This window comes from Mastigoproctus giganteus, chromosome 2 (assembly GCF_048544385.1).
Source record: "Mastigoproctus giganteus isolate SK-2022 chromosome 2, ASM4854438v1, whole genome shotgun sequence".
In the NCBI taxonomy this organism is placed as follows: domain Eukaryota; kingdom Metazoa; phylum Arthropoda; class Arachnida; order Uropygi; family Thelyphonidae; genus Mastigoproctus; species Mastigoproctus giganteus.
This window is the reverse complement of record NC_143576.1, coordinates 81,466,404-81,483,557: the sequence shown is the minus strand read 5'-3', so window position 1 is coordinate 81,483,557 and position 17,154 is coordinate 81,466,404. Positions and strand designations below refer to the sequence as shown.

The 17,154-nt window shown below is 38.0% G+C and overlaps 1 protein-coding gene across 1 annotated transcript in view; it reads right to left on the bottom strand.

Moving 5' to 3' along the window:
* Positions 1–17,154, bottom strand: part of LOC150089365 (DIS3-like exonuclease 1) — a 280,186-nt gene that overhangs the window by 220,473 nt on the left and 42,559 nt on the right. The window contains exons 4-5 of the mRNA XM_090389957.1: positions 14,890–14,971; positions 924–1,068 (exon numbers count right to left, since the gene is read on the bottom strand). Coding sequence (XP_090246083.1) covers positions 924–1,068; positions 14,890–14,971 — 227 coding nt within the window. The remainder of the gene's footprint in view (positions 1–923; positions 1,069–14,889; positions 14,972–17,154) is intronic.

Sequence of the window (17,154 nt, the reverse complement as noted above, 5' to 3'; positions counted from 1 at the left end):
ATAGGAAGTTATTTATATTCAGAAAGTTAGAAAATATCTGAGGTTTTTAATCACTGATTAACACGGGAATGTTATTTTTGAGAGTCGCCTTTCAGGTTACCCAGCCACTACTGTCAGGTTAAATGTGATAAATTAACATATGCACATATTTATATAATATTTATATTATAGAGATGAATTAATTAATGGTAAGTGATGTTACATGTCTACAAGTCAGCAAAATAATTTCCTAGGAGAGAAAAAACATAAGATCTGAGTAGTGGCCTTTGTCTCTAATTTGGAATTAATGTTAGCCATATTTAGATAAAGAACAAAAACTGAGTTAGTGGGGAAATGACAACTGTATTGATTAGTTCTTAAATGCACTACCTTTATTCCATCATGCACTGTTACATAAAAAAAAAAAAGTTCTTGTTAAACTAAGTAAAGTACAACTCAGAAAAAATAACAAAAACAAAAAAAAAATGTATGCCATCTCTTGTGACTAATGGGAACAAAAGTCTGAAGTCAAGAGTGCCTACTTCTCTTTTTGTAAATATGGGTTATGCCTTTACCACCGAGAACTATGCTACATGGTAACTCATTCATAAGTCACACTACTAGAACAACAAAAGTTTATCTCATATTAACAAAAAGAAGGAAGGCACTTTTACATGTTCTACTCTATAAATGCTAACTTTTTTTTTTTTTATTCCAAAGCATATTTTGATATAAAGAAAAGAGAATAATCACTTTTAGGGCCAAATAAATGAAAAGCAACAAGTTAGCTTGTTGCTTAACAATCCACAATGATCAGATTTAATAAAAGGGCTGAATGCAATTAATTTGGTGAGATGAGAAAAGATTTTCTTGGAAAGTGGATGTGGAAAGCGAGTTTATTTCCTAATGCTTGTGACTTAATGCTAAAAAAAAAAAAAACTTACCTGCATCTTGACAGGTAGTAATACTTGAAGTGATTGAATCATACAGTTCTTGAGCAAATTTAACTGTAGCCCAATAAGTTTCTAAGTATATTCTGAAGGGCAAGATGATGACATGAGAGTGAAAATCTTTATACTTCTCAACAAACTACATAATAAAAGAAAATTATTAAAAATGTGGTAAAAAATAATTTTCATGACTATTTAATCATTATTATTAGATGCTCAACTTGGAATACTGTGGTAAATAATTCTCATTCAATAAGTAACTCAAAGCACATTCATAAAACTTAAAGCTCCTAATTTATATTGCAGCATAAATCGCTTGAGACCTATCACCAAGCTTCTTATGTATTTCCTTATGTACACTCCAATATCAATAAGTATCTTCAGTCTTCCAAACTTGAGTCTCATATATGGTACTAGAACACTCTAGGTTCCAATAAACTTTTGTGTTTGTGATTATCATTTAAAACAAACAAAAAAGAGTGCATTTCGACCTGTATTACTGACTAGTGCAGTAGCACACGCTCCTTGAATATACCGGGGTTCAAGCCCCTGACTGCTGAATACAGTCTATCTGTCAACCTGCACTGGACCAGCGTGGCAGATTATGGTCCATTTCCCTCAACATGAATTGTTGAGGAGGCTTCTACCCTGCAGTGGGTTGATAATGGCTGCAGTTTACCTTTTTTTTTTTTTTTTTTTCTATCACAAATATAAGTTACCTGTGAAAAACACTACCTATAAGTATAGTAACTACAGTACCTATAGTATATCAAAATATTCTAGCAACACAATCGCATTTAATGTGAAAGTTATTAATATGCTGAAAACCATAACATAAGGACTAAAAGTAGGAGATTCTCATATCAGACATCAATATGCACCAGTGGCAAAAACCAAAGGTTGAACTGTAACAAATAAACAATTCAAAAAAGCATTCAAGGTCTGAAAACTGAAAGTTTCTGGAACTTGAAGATGAAGTGATAAATTATAGTTCATCATTCATAATGATGGATTCAGCAACCCACATGAGATGATGCATTTTAAAGTTGGAAACACATGCCCAAAGATAAGTACTAACCATTTGCAAACTGAGTCAAGGAATGGAAATATAAGTTTATAAAATCCGATGATATATATATCCTTAGCATTCATCATCCTTTATCTATCGCCAACTAAGGATTTTGAAAATCAACTATTGCAAATTAGTAAACTTTGGGATTTTATTTCAACATAGGAATTAAAATAATATGTTAATAAATGCTACTCTGTTTTGTTCCCTCTACTGGTGGCCACAGGCTTAAGCTTGGACTGACTTTAGAATCAACTTTGTTGTTATCCATAAGTCAGATTAAATTACTAATTTTAATTTTGTTTTTAATTTGAAAAGCATGACCAAAGAGGCAAATCCTTTATTCAATAAAAAATAATAATAATAATAATAAAAACTGAAACACTGCCATTACAGTGCATTTCAAGACTTCCTGGTCTTTCATCAGATTGCAGATGGTCTCAGTTAGCAACTTTATGTGAAAGTGGTGAATAGAATATTAAATCAAAATGAATGATAGCCAAGTGCTGTACGGAAGAAAACTTCCAAGTAACATCATCTCATCTTTTAAACCAATTAAGAGATATCATTTGCTTAAAAGAAGTGCAATATGAAGGCAACAAGTAGTAAGATTAGATTTGTTTTATCGTGCGCAATTACATTAACTATGCAATGTACACTCTATCAAATACAAAAACACATGAGAAGATAAGGAAGTCTTACTTTTCATTATTTTTAAAAAGTCCAAATAGCATCAACTATTTTAAAAATTCAATGTTATGTTTTGAGGATTTTTGACACAGACTAATTTTGTTGTATGGTAGTTACTCAAAAAGTTATCTACCCCCAATAACAGAAAAATGGCACAGCTAATCTTTTTCTGTTGTTGTCACTTAAAAAATCAAAACCCATACAGGTGTTTTCTTCAGATTTCTTAAGTGAGAATAATCATCGGGGAGGGGGGAATCTTTCTCAGTAGTGTGCAACCAATAAGCTCACTATTTCCACCTCCAAACTATATATATGCTCTTTAAGGAAAGCTTAAACACCTCAAGACACCACGAATCACATAAAAGAAATCAAACGATCAAATATGAAAGCATCTACAGATATCTAGAGGTACTTATGGACTACAAGCTCTCTTTCATCCAACATTCAAAATTTATCAAAGAAAAAATAAAAAAATATACAAGTAAAGTGATCAAGGTCACCTGGAAAGATTGGGGACTCAGGGAACACACTCTCAAGTTATATTATGTCTGTATATTTCTTCCAATTGTGACTTATGGTGGTGGTGGTGCTTTGAGTCGACGCATTGTAAACAAGGCACTGAAAACTTGACCAAACACAGACTAATCCTTTTCAAGATTTCTAGAGCCTACAGGATGGTCTCAACCATGACCATGCAGGTTCTCTGTGGAAAACTTCCACTGGACTTGAAAGTCATCTTCCATATAATAAAATATCATCCTAGGAAGAATCTCCCCTGCACCATCAGTGGTATCACACTTAACCTGAAAAAAATCAACCTCTGCCAATAGTTAAAGAAAGTAACAAACTCCAGCTAAGATGGTTCATGCCTAGCCTACATGCAACATTCCTGCTTTTGGGGCATGGCAGCCTAAATGCCAAGCTTCATGCCTTGGACTTTCTCTGACTCTACTCTGTCAGTGTGATGAACATGAAATAACACTACACATCATCTTTGTCTGTCAGCACTACCAGGATCTCAGCAATGCGTCGCAAGGTGCCTCTGTAGCCAGGTGGGCAGGAGCAGCAGTGCATAGCACACGTTTCTTGATTAGACCAGGGTTCGAGCCCGTGTCCACCAAATACGGAGGATGCGGAAAGGTCACGGAATAACCGCCGCATATCCCCGGAGCAATATGGCCTTAGTTGCTAATGCTCCTAAAAACCAAATAACAAACAAACAAACAAACATGAGTCGCAACACCTATATGGAGCAACCTCATGTGATTTGGTGCCACTCCTAATTAATACCAAAGAAAACATCCTTGTATTTCAAACTTTGCACACAAAGTGTTTAGAAGAAGAGAACACAAGTGATTTCACTGCCCTAGAGTGCTGAGCCCTGCACTCAAAATGCAGTCACTCAACACTAGTGCTTGGACTTGACAAGCTGTAACTCTTATATGACTCTCTCTTGTGGTAGAGACTTTCCTGGACTGGACTCCCTATTGTGAATGCTGACCCTCCTGAGGGTGGGATTCTTTAGTGTCAGCAATGGCAAAGAAGCTTATGCTGTGCCAGCCAGAAAAAAAAAAAGAAAAAAAAAAGAATAAAATAATAATAAGAAGTAAATTTAAAAAAAATAATAATTAATAAAAGAAAAGGAAACAGACAACTTATGCATTTCCCTCCTCCTGTAGGTGACCTTTGAATTTCCCCAAACTGTCAGCCTCTACCACCCATGTAGGTAACTTATTCCAGTAATTTATTAGCTCACTGGCTAAAATAAAACTTTCAGCAATCCAGTCTAAACATCTCATAACTTAAATTTATGGCCCATAGTTCTAGATTCATTTATAATGATGAAAATTTCATCTTCATTCATTTTACTTATGTCTCTCAGAGCCTTAAAAACCTCAATCAAGTCTCCTCTTAGGTGCCTAGTTTCCAAGCTTGCAACCCACATATTCAAAGTCTTTCCTCATATGGATGCCCTTTTGCCAATCTCACCAGGCAAGTTACCCATCTTTGGACCCTTTCGAAATTATTCCTTTCAAGAAGCTCAATGTCTCTTTAGATGTGGTCTCCATACTTGAACACAGTATTCCAAGTGTGGTCTAACAATAGCCTTATATAATGGGATTATGACTTCCTTATCTCTACTAGCAAATGTTTGATAAATCATCGATAGGGCACCATGGGCTTTCCTTGCAACCTGTCTACAATGCTAGGAGAACTTCATGTCTGACCGCGTATCGTAACACCCAAGTCCCTTTCCTCCAATAGTAGCTTTAGTTCAACTCCACCAAGTGTATAAGTTATTTTGGAGTTACTGTTCCCCAGGTGTAATACCTTACACTTTGCTGGATTAAAGCACAGCCGCCATCTTTCTGACAATTCCTGAAGTCTATCTAGGTCACTCTGAAGGAGTGACCTAGATAGACTTCAGGAACTGATTATTAGACTTCAGAAGGTGATTATTAACTACTCTACCAAACTTTACATTATCTACAAATTTATACATCACACCTTCTACCCCTTCATCGATGTCATTTATGAAAATCAAAAACAATGGTCCTAATACTGATCCTTGGGAAACTCCACTTCTTACATCAACCCAATCGAGGAATAACCATTTATCACAACAGTCTGCCTCCTGCCCTGAAGCCGTCCTGCTATCCATCTAAGGATTTTCCCTGCGATTCCAACCTGTTCCAACTCATAAAGTAAACACTCATGTGGGACTAAGTCAAAGGCTTTGCTGAAATCCAAATAAACAATATCAAAATTATTGCCTAAATCCAGCTCTTGAGCGATACTGTATAAACATCGCTCAAGTGTTAATGTATAGTTAACTACCCTGATGCACCTCTTAAATTTATTTCAGCTCGCTTCGCTGACATTAGCTACCCACCCATTTGAAACATTTCTGCCGTCGGAATATCTGGCTAATATGTTCTTTTACAGTTGCAGTAACAAACAAGAACTTGAGGTATGTGCAAGCATTACTTTTACCAATATTATCAGATAAATGCATATCTATATTACCCTTGTCCCCCCAAACTAGCAGTTTCCCTGAACTTTTAAGGTATCCTCAATAATACTGGCAAAAACTCTTGCATCACTTTTGTTTAAATGTATCCAGTCTCTACAAAACACATTCCTTCTACCTACAAATGCAGCCTAAACAGTTAGAAATTTCCCCCCAAAAGCCTTGCAGAGTCCTTCAAGTCTTGAGTTAATCCACAAGGCTTTCAGCATATAATCCCTCCTATCATGCCCGTTCAAAATTGCAGACACATAGAAATTGTGACCTAACCCAAGGCATTTCTTCCTTTGCATGGTCCTATATTTGTGAGTGAGTGATGGGGGTTTAATGACGCACAAGCTGCTGGGGCTATAGTGCGCCTATTCATAGGAAAATGATATAAAGGTGAGTCAGATATGTATGTCCTATCCATGTGCGTGCAAGCACTACTTCTTCTCTTCTTACTGTTTTGGTGCTAGAGCACCAAAGCTGTGGATCCTGTTTCAACTGATAAAATTTATTACTGGTTTGGGTGTGCCATAACTCTTTCCACAGTGCAAGACATGTTGTTTGTATGATATGATTATAATCATAGATTGGAATAGGAGCAAGCATTAAATCATAAGTTGATGGATTTTTGGCAGTTTTGTCAGCCAGTTCATTCCCTTTTATCCCCGAATGAGCTGGGATCCAGCAAAAGGTCACTGATTGATGACGTTCCTCAATTTTCAATAAGAGGCTTCTGATTTGGTTTAAAATAGGATGAACCTTGTAAGAAAAATTTTGTATTGCTGTTATTGAACTTAGAGAATCAGTGTATACAATATATTTTAGAGATGGGTAGAGATTCAGGTTTTCTAAAGCTAACTTTATTGCATGAAGTTTTGCAGAGAAGCTGCTATGCTCAGGTGGAAGGGAAGCAGAAATGATTGTAGAGGGAAATACTGCTGCTGCTCCGATGGCTGAATGTGATTTGGAGCCATCGGTATATATTGGCAATAAACTAGAATATTTCTGAATATGGCTTGCATGGAGTTGTTTCACGTTTAGTGACGGTAGAAGATTCTTTCCCCATTTTTGAAGATAAGTATCACAAGTTAATTGTGGAGGAGGTGTCCAAGGCGGGTGAGAGCAGTTCACTACATCTAGCCTGTCGACATTAGGAATATTCCAACTCTGTGTTATTTCAATTAGGCGTAAGCCTGCCAGTCTTATTTTACTGGGTTTATTTCTATAAAGGTTTTGCAGTGGTGGATTAAAGAGATATGGCCCAATAGGATGCTGACAGCAACTTTGTATTCGGGCTGCATACTTGAGAAGTAGTGTTTTCCTGCGGAGACAAAGAGGGGGCTCGTGTGCTTCAATATATAAACTATGGGTAGGAGATGTCCTGAATGCGCCAAGGGCAATCCGCAATGCACTATGCTGTATACGGTCCAACAAGCGTAGTGTACTCTTTCGGGCAGAATCGTAGATTGGAGCACCATAATCCAAACGGGATCTGATCAATGCTCTATATAGCAGAAGCAAAGATGTACAGCCTGCTCCCCAAGACATTGCAGATAAAGCTCTGAGCATGTTCAGTTTTTTTGAGGCAGGAAGTACGCAGCGATTTAATGTGCTCAAAGAAATTTAATCCCAAGAATCTGATATTGTTGGTCACTGGAATGGTAAAATTTGACATCTGAAGTTCAGGATCTGTATGCATTTTTCGTTGATTACAAAAGTGGACTGCAACAGTTTTCTGCTGAGATAGACGATAGCCATTGAGTTCTGCCCACCTTTGGACCTTATTCAAGGATAACTGCAGTTGCCGTTCAATGGATCTCATATTCTGAGAATGGCAAGAAATGGAGAGATCATCCGCATAAAGATAGGTCTCAACTGTATTTGGAAGTTCTTTTGTTATAGAATCAATTTTAAGGGCAAAGAGGGTGGCACTCCTTCTTCCTGTAAAAATGTCATAGAAAGCGAGTTGAGGTATTGAACTTGGAACGAACAATTCTGAAGAAAGTTTCTGATGAATATAGGAAGGTTGCCTCGTAGACCAAGGGCATGGAGGTCGCGGAGAATGCCATGATGCCAGGTAGTGTCAAATGCCTTCTCTATGTCTATAGAAACCAAAACGAGATGTTCATTTTTTACGAAGGCATTGCGAATTGCACACTCTGCCTTGATCATGAGATCTAAGGAGGACCTGTTCTTACGAAAGCCATTCTGATTATTACTCATTAGGTGTTGTGTTCCGATGGTCCAAACAAGTCGATTATGAATAATTTTTTCAAGTAATTTACCGAGGCAACTGGAGAGGGAAATTGGTCGGTAATTGTATGGCCTTGTAGGGTCTTTTCCAGGTTTCAAAACGGCAAGAACTGTGGCATGATGCCAAGAGCTGGGATAAATGTTTTCCATAAATATTCTGTTATAGTAGACCAGTAGTATTTGTAAATTTTTGTCACCAAGGTTTTGTAACATGATATAAGATATTCCATCTGGTCCAGCAGCACCGTTGTGTGTCGTTTTCATGGCATGTAGAAGTTCGTGATATTGAAGAGGCTGGTTATACGGAAGGAAAACTGAGGTTCGAAAGTTTATGGCTCGTTCTTCGGTCTTGGTCTTTATTTTCTGAAAATCCGCAGAATAAGTTGAGGCTGCTGAAACTTTAGCAAACGTTTTGCCCAAAGCATTTGCTATGTCCTCAGGAGCAGAGAGTTCCTGCCCATTCCATGAAAGAATTGGTGAAGGGGTTGTAGGGAATTTTCCAGAAACCTGTCTGATTTTCTTCCATATTAACCTGGAGTTAGTGTTTCTGTTTATGGTAGATGCAAAACGAATCCAAGAATTCTTCTTGGCTTGCCTTTGAATGAGACATGCTTTCGCTCTTAGCTTCTTGTAATTGATAAGATTAGCCGTGGTTGGTGATCTACGAAATAAATTCCATGCTTTATTTTTTAACTTCTTTGCTTTTGTGCAGTCTTCATTCCACCAATAGTTAAGATGCCGTCGGGACCAAGGATTCGACAATGGAATTGAACACTTAGCTGCAGATAGTAGGTGTGAAGTGATATAATCTGTGGCTTCATCTATCGACTGTGTATGTATATATTGCTCATCCAGGATGACAAAAGATTGAAATTTGACCCAGCTGGCTTGAGAGAACTTCCATTTCCTGCAGGGTTTGACTAATGGTGGTTGTGCAGTGAGCAGATCACAAATAATCAAAAAATGATCACTGCCCAAGGGGTCATCTAAAACAGACCATTCTATGATTGGGAACATATTGATAGATCAATTGCAGAAGTTTGTCCAGTTGGTAATTGTATGTGAGTGGGTGCACCAGTATTAAGAACAGTAAGGTTTTGCTTGTCTAGAAAAGTTTCGATTAGGCAGCCATGTGTATCTACTTTTGTTGATCCCTATAAGGGATGGTGGCTATTGAAATCACCCAACAGACAGACAGGGGGTGGTAATTGCATTAGCAGGTTTTCACGATCTTGGTAAGAGAAGGTATGACTTGGTGGGAGATAGACTGATGCTAGTGTTAACACAATCTGGGTTATCAAACGTAGAGCAACAACTTCAATATCAGCTTGCAAAACAATTTGTTTGGTCGGGATCTTTGAGCTGATGAAGATGGCCACACCTCCACGGGCAGCATTTGAAGTATTACAATCTTGTCGATAGATGGCATAGTTCTTTATGTTGGTGGAAATTTGTGAAGTTAAATAGGTTTCCTGTAGACAGAAACCAACTGGAGAATAGCGGTGAATTAGGACTTGAATATCATTAAGGTTGCTACGAAATCATCTGCAATTCCATTGTAGAATATAAGGCATTACTGGTGTTTAGTAGAAGAAACTGTATCTGAATGTTTTTTTAATGTGGCTGGCTTGTGACCATTCAGGCTTTGGTTTGTCTTTTTTGGAGAAGAATGGTCGACCGGTGTCCATTTCTTCTTCCACATGTATTTCTAAGATAGGTTCTTGTCTAGATGAGTCGAATGTATCCATAGATGTTTCTTGGATATTCTTTTTTAAATGCGAGCTCCGATTGTTCGATGTAGAAGCAATCACTGTGGGAGGAGAAGAAGATGTTGCTGGTACTGTAATTGCAGTATTATTTGCCTGGTTCAACTGCTTAGGGGTATTGGACTGTTGCTGGGAGAGAACAGCCCGAGCCTAGTCAGAGATTGAAGTGTCTGAAGGTACTGTAACATCGGTTTGGGTGCCCACTGATTGATACTTTTGCGCAATACTGGCGTATGTACGCTTTGTCATACTGGGAGCAATTACTTTTTTTGCTTCTTGAAAACTTACTTTATTTTCAATCTTATATGTCACAATTTTCTTTTCAGTTTTCCATTTTTCGCATGACCTGGAATAAGCAGGATGGTTGCCTTTACAGTTGGGGCAGGCCATTTCTTTTGCTGAGCAATCACTGAGTGTGTTCAGAGGACCCACAATTGGGGCAAACTTGATTTCCTCTGCATGCCGTTTGAGAGTGGCCATACTTTTGGCACTTAAAACATCTCAATGGATTAGGAATGTAGGGCCTAATGCGACAAAGTAGATAGCCAGGTTTTATCGATGTTGGTAGATTTGGCGTATTGAAAGTGAGAATAATGTTCCTTGTAGGTGTAAGTGTATTGTCTTTTTTAGTCATAATCCTTTTGACTGTAATGACATTTTGGTCTTGAAGTTCTTGCATTATCTCCTCCTCCGTGACATTCAAAAGATCCCAGCTGGATATAACCCCTTTGGATGTATTTAGGGTTGCATGGGGAGAAACCTTTCCTGGAATTCCAGCAAAGTTGGCAAGGTTTAGTAGCTTCTGCGAATGTCCATGGTTTATTGTTAGCTTTTCTGCCACTAGTAGTTTGCCTGATTGCAGTTTCTTGACTGTCTTAGGCGATCCTGCCAGACTTTCCAGGTGTTTTTGGATAACAAACAGAGAGAGCTTACTGAGAGGCTGATCTCCAAGAGAGTGCATTGTTAGAAATGCAGGACAATTTGTCGCTGAGGAAGTGGTTTTCAACCTCTTGGGTTGCGACGTGTTATGCTCATTGTCTAACTCTGGCCGAGAGCTTGTCAGCTTGAGAGGCGGAAAGGCATGTTGATCCATGTTTGCTCCTTTTAGCCCTTGGCAGATTAGCTTTTCTGCCAAGATTTCCGGCCCCGCCACGGGGAGGCAGGAGCAGTGCCCGGTGTGACCAAGCGTAAAGTAATAAGTGTTAGTAAAGGAAATATGAAAAATAAAGAAAGGTAGCTTTTATTTCTTGCTCTGTACAAGTACTTTTTGTGACAGTAGCTGATATTAAAAAATAAATTTCTTAAGGACAGGAACTTAATATAACTTTAAATCGCTTTTAGATAATCACTTTTTAAGCACAGAGAAAACGCTCGATCACATTCGCTTGGCACCCGGGGCCCCTATATTTGTTTAACAAATCATCAGAACATGTATGTTTAATATCATTAGTCCTCACATGAATAATAAAATTCTCTTTACCCCTCCCCCCTTAAAATCTGAGTGACATCATTAATAGTTGCTCCCAGCAGACATACCCTGGTTCTAGCCCACCTATCCTTATTACAAAAAATATTTCCCATCTCCCTGACAATGGAGTCTCCTAATAGAACTGTCCTTTTGAACCAGAGTAGTTTGCACTTGGTTATTCTGTTCTGCGGCCCGAATCGGGGGTTAATCACTTGGTATGTTACTAGAGTCTTGAGTCCCTGACGAGCTCCCAATTACATTATTCTCGAGGGCAAGTACCCTTTTTTCAATGACTCAAATTGTTCTAGCAATGCAACAAATTTTAACTTAAGATCGGCACACTGTACAATGGTGACAAAGAACTGCCAGGTGAGCTATGATTATCCACTTGGTCGATCTTGGAATACATGCCACAGGTTCTGCAAAGTAGAAAATCATGTCTCACCCGGAAATTGCCATCGGCTAGTTCCATATTACTCATGATAATGAGTAATACGGAACACTTAGTCCCTCTGACTAAGTGTTCAGAGGCTGATCTTGTAACAACCATTGTAAAATTTATTAAATATTAATAAAAGAAACTTTCAAAAAAATTATATTTATAATATTATAAAAATCAAACTATTACAGGAAAAAAAAATAAACTTTACAATATACTACATAAATTATTTAAAAGCAATATTCAAACCCCTGTAATCCTCCTCTACTCCACTAATCCCCTAATGCTTTGTAATCACTATGACACAATTGTGTCATAGTGATTACTTAATCTTAATTGTGTAACTCCAACTGTAGTTCCTTGACACCTCAAATATGACGGCTGGCCCCTTCAGGGGTGAAATTTACTTCAACTGGACCTGAATGCTGACTCAGCTCCTGCTGAGTGCAATCATCTTAGGGCTACTCTGTGCCCCTACTGCTGGCTCTCCTGGAGTGGGATCTGTTCTACTTAACCACTTAGGGAGGATATGTGCTGACATTCAGTCCCAAAGTAGGATTTCTTCTTCTACAAACTAACAAACACTGACACAGCAGTTGCTGAGTGAGATCTTTCTAGGGCTATGCTCTGTATCCTACTGCTGGCTCTATCTGGAGCAGGATCTATTCTGCCAAACCAGAGTACAATCTGTGCTGACTTGGGCCCTAGGTGGGATTTCTTCTTCTGTGTTTGGAAGAAATGTACTGACTAATTGACATGGTGGGATTGGATGCCACTGTCCATCTATATGCTTTCACTGCTCTTCTGCCTTGTAACTTTAATCTTCTTGGGGATGACTTTTGCTTCCATCCCCAGCTATTTTGTCAATGCTCAAATATCTTGCTTAATACCTCTCAAAAGAATGCTGTTAACTGTAATTCTAAAAGACCTAAACAATTTTTAAAAAAAATTTCTCTGTAGTCCAGCATGTCCACTAGATCAAAGAAGTTTAAAAGTATTTTTGACTGAAAATACATATTCAAATCACAAAAAAACTGAAACAAGTACTATTATACTCCTACACTGACCACTTAACTACATCAAGTCATTAGCAATCTTTTTTTTTTTTTTTTGTACAAAAAAACCCAAACACAAAAAGGTACTAGAACCTACAGTACTAAGTACTGTGCATGGGATGAAGGTTAGGAAGACAGAAGATACTCAGTGACATTAAACTTGAATTTCTGTAAATTGCAATTTTTGGACATGTGAAGGAAAGTTGTTCCAGAAAAACAGAAGCAGAAGGGTTATATGAGGAAGAGGAAAAAGTTAGTTCTATACATCTAGAGCTAGCTATTGAGTGGATGGTGATTGCTTGTGGCACAGGCTTGGAAGAAAGTGGGAGAATTACAGATGCCAATTCATAAAAATAGTGCCCATGGAAATAGTGCCTACAGAAAAGGCATGCAGCAGAAACTGAACATCTGTGAGACAGAGAATAGAGAGATTTTGTAAGGTACGGTTAGCATTAGTAGAGGCATATGATGCAAGAAAGCAAGCTTATGCAGCATCAGCCACAAAAAAAAAAAAAAAAAAAAAACCGCTCCCATTTCACCCCTCCGTTCGTTCCAAATAACTGTCCAGCTCGGCCTTAAATTTATTTCAGCTATCAACTTCCACAACAAAGGATGGAAGTCTGTTCCACCAACCCAACTACCCGCTGACTAAAGACAAACTTCCGCACATCTATCCTACATCTGTCTTTCCTCAATTTGAATTTATGCCCTCTCAGGTGATTATTCTGAGCAAGAGGAAGAATCCCATCAGCAATGAGCATGCTCAAACCATTCAAGGCTTTATACACCTCAATCAGATCACTTCACAGGCGCCTAGTCTCCAGACACTATAATTTGCAAAATGTAAGCCTTTCTTCGTAAGAGCAACCCTTTGTTCCATTCATTAATCTTGTTGCCCTTCTCTGTACTCGTTCTAACAGCTCTACATCCTTCTTAAAATGAGGCCTCCAGACCTGTATACAGTACTCAAGGTGTGGCCTGACCATTGCCTTATACAATAGGATAATCACCTCCTTATCCCTGCTAGAAAAATTCCTGTATATCATTGACAAGACACTATGAGCTACTCTTGCAGACCATCTGCACTGCTCAGAAAACTTCATATCTACCTGCACAATTACCCCAGGTCCTTTTTGTTCTCTACCACTGTCAGTGTAGTACCACAGAGTTGATACGTCACTCTGGGGTTACTGCTTCCCATATGTAGTACTTTACATTTGTCAAGTTAAACTTCATTTGCCACCTCTCAGCCCATCTGCTCAACTTTTCTAGATCCTGTTGCAGCAGCGCACTGTCATTAATGTCCTTAACAATCCTGCCAACCTTTGTATCTTCTGTAAACTTGGACATTACGCTTGATATACCATCATCATTATCATTTATAAATACAGAAAACAACAATGGACCCAACACTGAACCCTGAGGGACTCCACTAATAACATTAGTCCACGATGAGCAGTGTCCATTGATTACCATCAATTAACATGATGGTTCATTAATTAACCTGACTGCCCTCTTTTAAATGGAGTGTAGAAGCCTAAAATAGGTTTTGGGAATATCATCCCAGATATGGAAAAAATATTCCATGGCAGAGAAAATTTGAGATTTGTACAGATTAAGTAATCATTTAGAATAAAATGAATGCTCAGAACAAAAAAGAAAACACAGTTTTGATGTAGAGAAACCAATGTTTATGATGTGCTTATATCAAAAAAGAGAGAGAACCTGAAATTCAGAATAATCCCTAACAGAGGTATGTGCCCTTGTCTAAAAAAAATTTTTTTTTTTAAAGAAATTAGATAGGAAAAGGGTTTTAGAAGAACTGAAATTAACTACATTTACTTCACCCTGCTGGAGAATTACCTGAAGATCAGTAATTAAGAAATTGGTGAACATTCAAGAATTCGGGCTACCAAAGTTGGTAACATGAAATCCAAAAAAGAATTGAATAGACCTCTTTGATTCAGGTTTTTATTATCAATCCTGTTTCTCAGAAACGCATCAATTTCAGATCAGCCCATATAATATTAGCCTTAAATTAACAGGAAATAGTGTGTCACATTGTAACCTAACTTTCCAAACGTTTGGTATTTTATTTCAAAGTTAATGATGCATTATTTACATTCTGCAGAATGTTTTCTTACAACCATCACTTAGAAAATGCATATAATCATGAAATAATTTGAAAAAATATATATATTTACCTTCTTATCATCACTGACCAATATGATAGGTATCTGATTATTCAGATGTTCAGCATACCAAAGAGCAGATCTATATGTAATCCTGAAAATAAATAATGATAATGACACATCAATAATGAAAGCTATATGAGTATCTATATTTACCATTATGTTCTACACAGCTTAAGAGACATTCTTGTTCAGTTAATCATTATAAAAGGAACTATAGCATAATATTGATACACCATGCCTTTGGATGTAATGAATATGTGTTAGTGTTCCCCAAAAATAGTTTTAGTTTTTGGTTTTGTTTTGTTTTTTAGGAGCTTGTTGTTTGTTTGATTTTTAGGAGCATTAGCAACTAAGGCCATATTGCTCCGGGGATATGCGGTGGTCATTCCCTGACCTTTCCGCATCCCCCGTATTTGGTGGTCACAGGCACGAACCCCGGTCTAATCAAGAAGTGTGTGCTATGCACTGCTGCTCCTGCCCACCTGGCTATGGAGGCACCTTTTTTTTAGGAGCATTAGCAACTAAGGCCATATTGCTCTGGGGATATGCGATGGTCATTCCCTGACCTTTTCACATCCTCTGCATTCAGTGGTCACGAGCTCGAACCCCCCAAAGATATTAACAAAAAATGCAGAGTATGACAAAACATTAATTTCACAATTGAAGCTGGCAAAAATAAAGATCTATACCTCTCAGGTGGAACTAAATTCTTCAGATACCATAAGTGTGAGGCATGTCCTATCCAATGGGATGGGGGATGTACATGTTAATTCTTTCAATTATTCAAAATGAAAATGTTGCTGAGGGTAGAAGCTTAGAAATCATTTCCCTTTGCACCTCTACAAAACCAAGAGATTTCCCTCATTCTTTATATTTTCGTGTTTCAATATGTAGAAAAGAAACCCTATTTTACAGAGACCTTAACTCTGAAGCAGTAGCACTTGGAAGGCTGGGACCCTTTAGTGAAATATTTATTGAACGTTAATCGCTGGTTCAAGACATTCTGAGTAGACATGTGCACGCTTACTAGTAGTATTAGATCTCACAAGTTATTGTTTATTCAGAATAATTAAGTGAAATGTGATGAGAAACTAAATGCTTTTGTAGATTACTATTTAATATACGTAAAACCATTGTTTTGTTCAAATCTTGCAGGCATTGTTTTTGTATAGAATGGTAGGAAATTCAAATTTTTAATTGTGGTAACTAGGTAGCTGTAATGTAAAAATATATAGCGTAATACAAATCGCTGCATTTAGGATTCTATTAGATAGAGTAGTATTGACAATTAATTAATTAAATTTATTGATCTTATTAATTTAAAATAACATGCCGCAGACTAGAGCAGCAAAGAAATGGGCACGAAGTGGCAGGAGTGCTGTGACTCGGGGGAGAACTGAGGAGGGAAATTTTCCAGCGCATCACAGCCTAAAAAAATGTGCAACTTGTGAAATGTTTGCCGAACTCTCTGGAACAGAAGATGATCTAGCCAAGGAGGATGTCTTTGTGTGTGCCAGGTGCAGAGTGTTTCTAGAAATTAGGCGTCAACTCAGCATTCTAAAGGGTGTCTATGAGAGCTTGAGGTGTAGGGTAGATGCCCTAGAAGAAATTAATGAGGGGCCCCTCAAGCTCTCAGCTGCCCAACTCAATGCCAGAGCTCACTCCTGGGCATCAGGAAACACAGCGGCAATCTCCAAGGCAGAATGCGCTGGTCCCAAAGAACTAGTTATTGTCGGTGACTATTGTCAGGAAGATGGGGAATATATTGTGTAAAAAGGATAGATGGAATAGGACCAGGTTATGTCTGCCAGGGACAAAAGTTGATGACATTATGATGCACATATCATCTTTTAAAGGCACAAAGGGTGATATTGTTGTACACATTGGCACCAATGACATTAAAAGTAGGAGATCTGCAGATTTACTTAACACGTACAGGTCAATGTTGCAAAAAAGTCATGAGTTAGGGTTAAATTCGAAAGTGTCTGCAATTCTGCCCAGACACGATAGGAGGGAATACATGATGAGAGCCTTGTCAATCAATTCAGCCCTGGAGGGAATGTGCAAGGCTCAAGGGGTAGAATTTTTTTCAGCATTGTCTGTGCTTGTTAACAGGAGAGACTGCATCTACAGGGATGGGATACACTTAAATAGAAAGGGTGTAAGAATATTTGCTGATGCTATCGAGGCAGTGTTAGGTGGGTCAGAAAACTGCTAGCTTGGGGGGGGATTCACAGACTAAAAGTAGCCGCAGGCAAAAGTGAAGGGAATTCT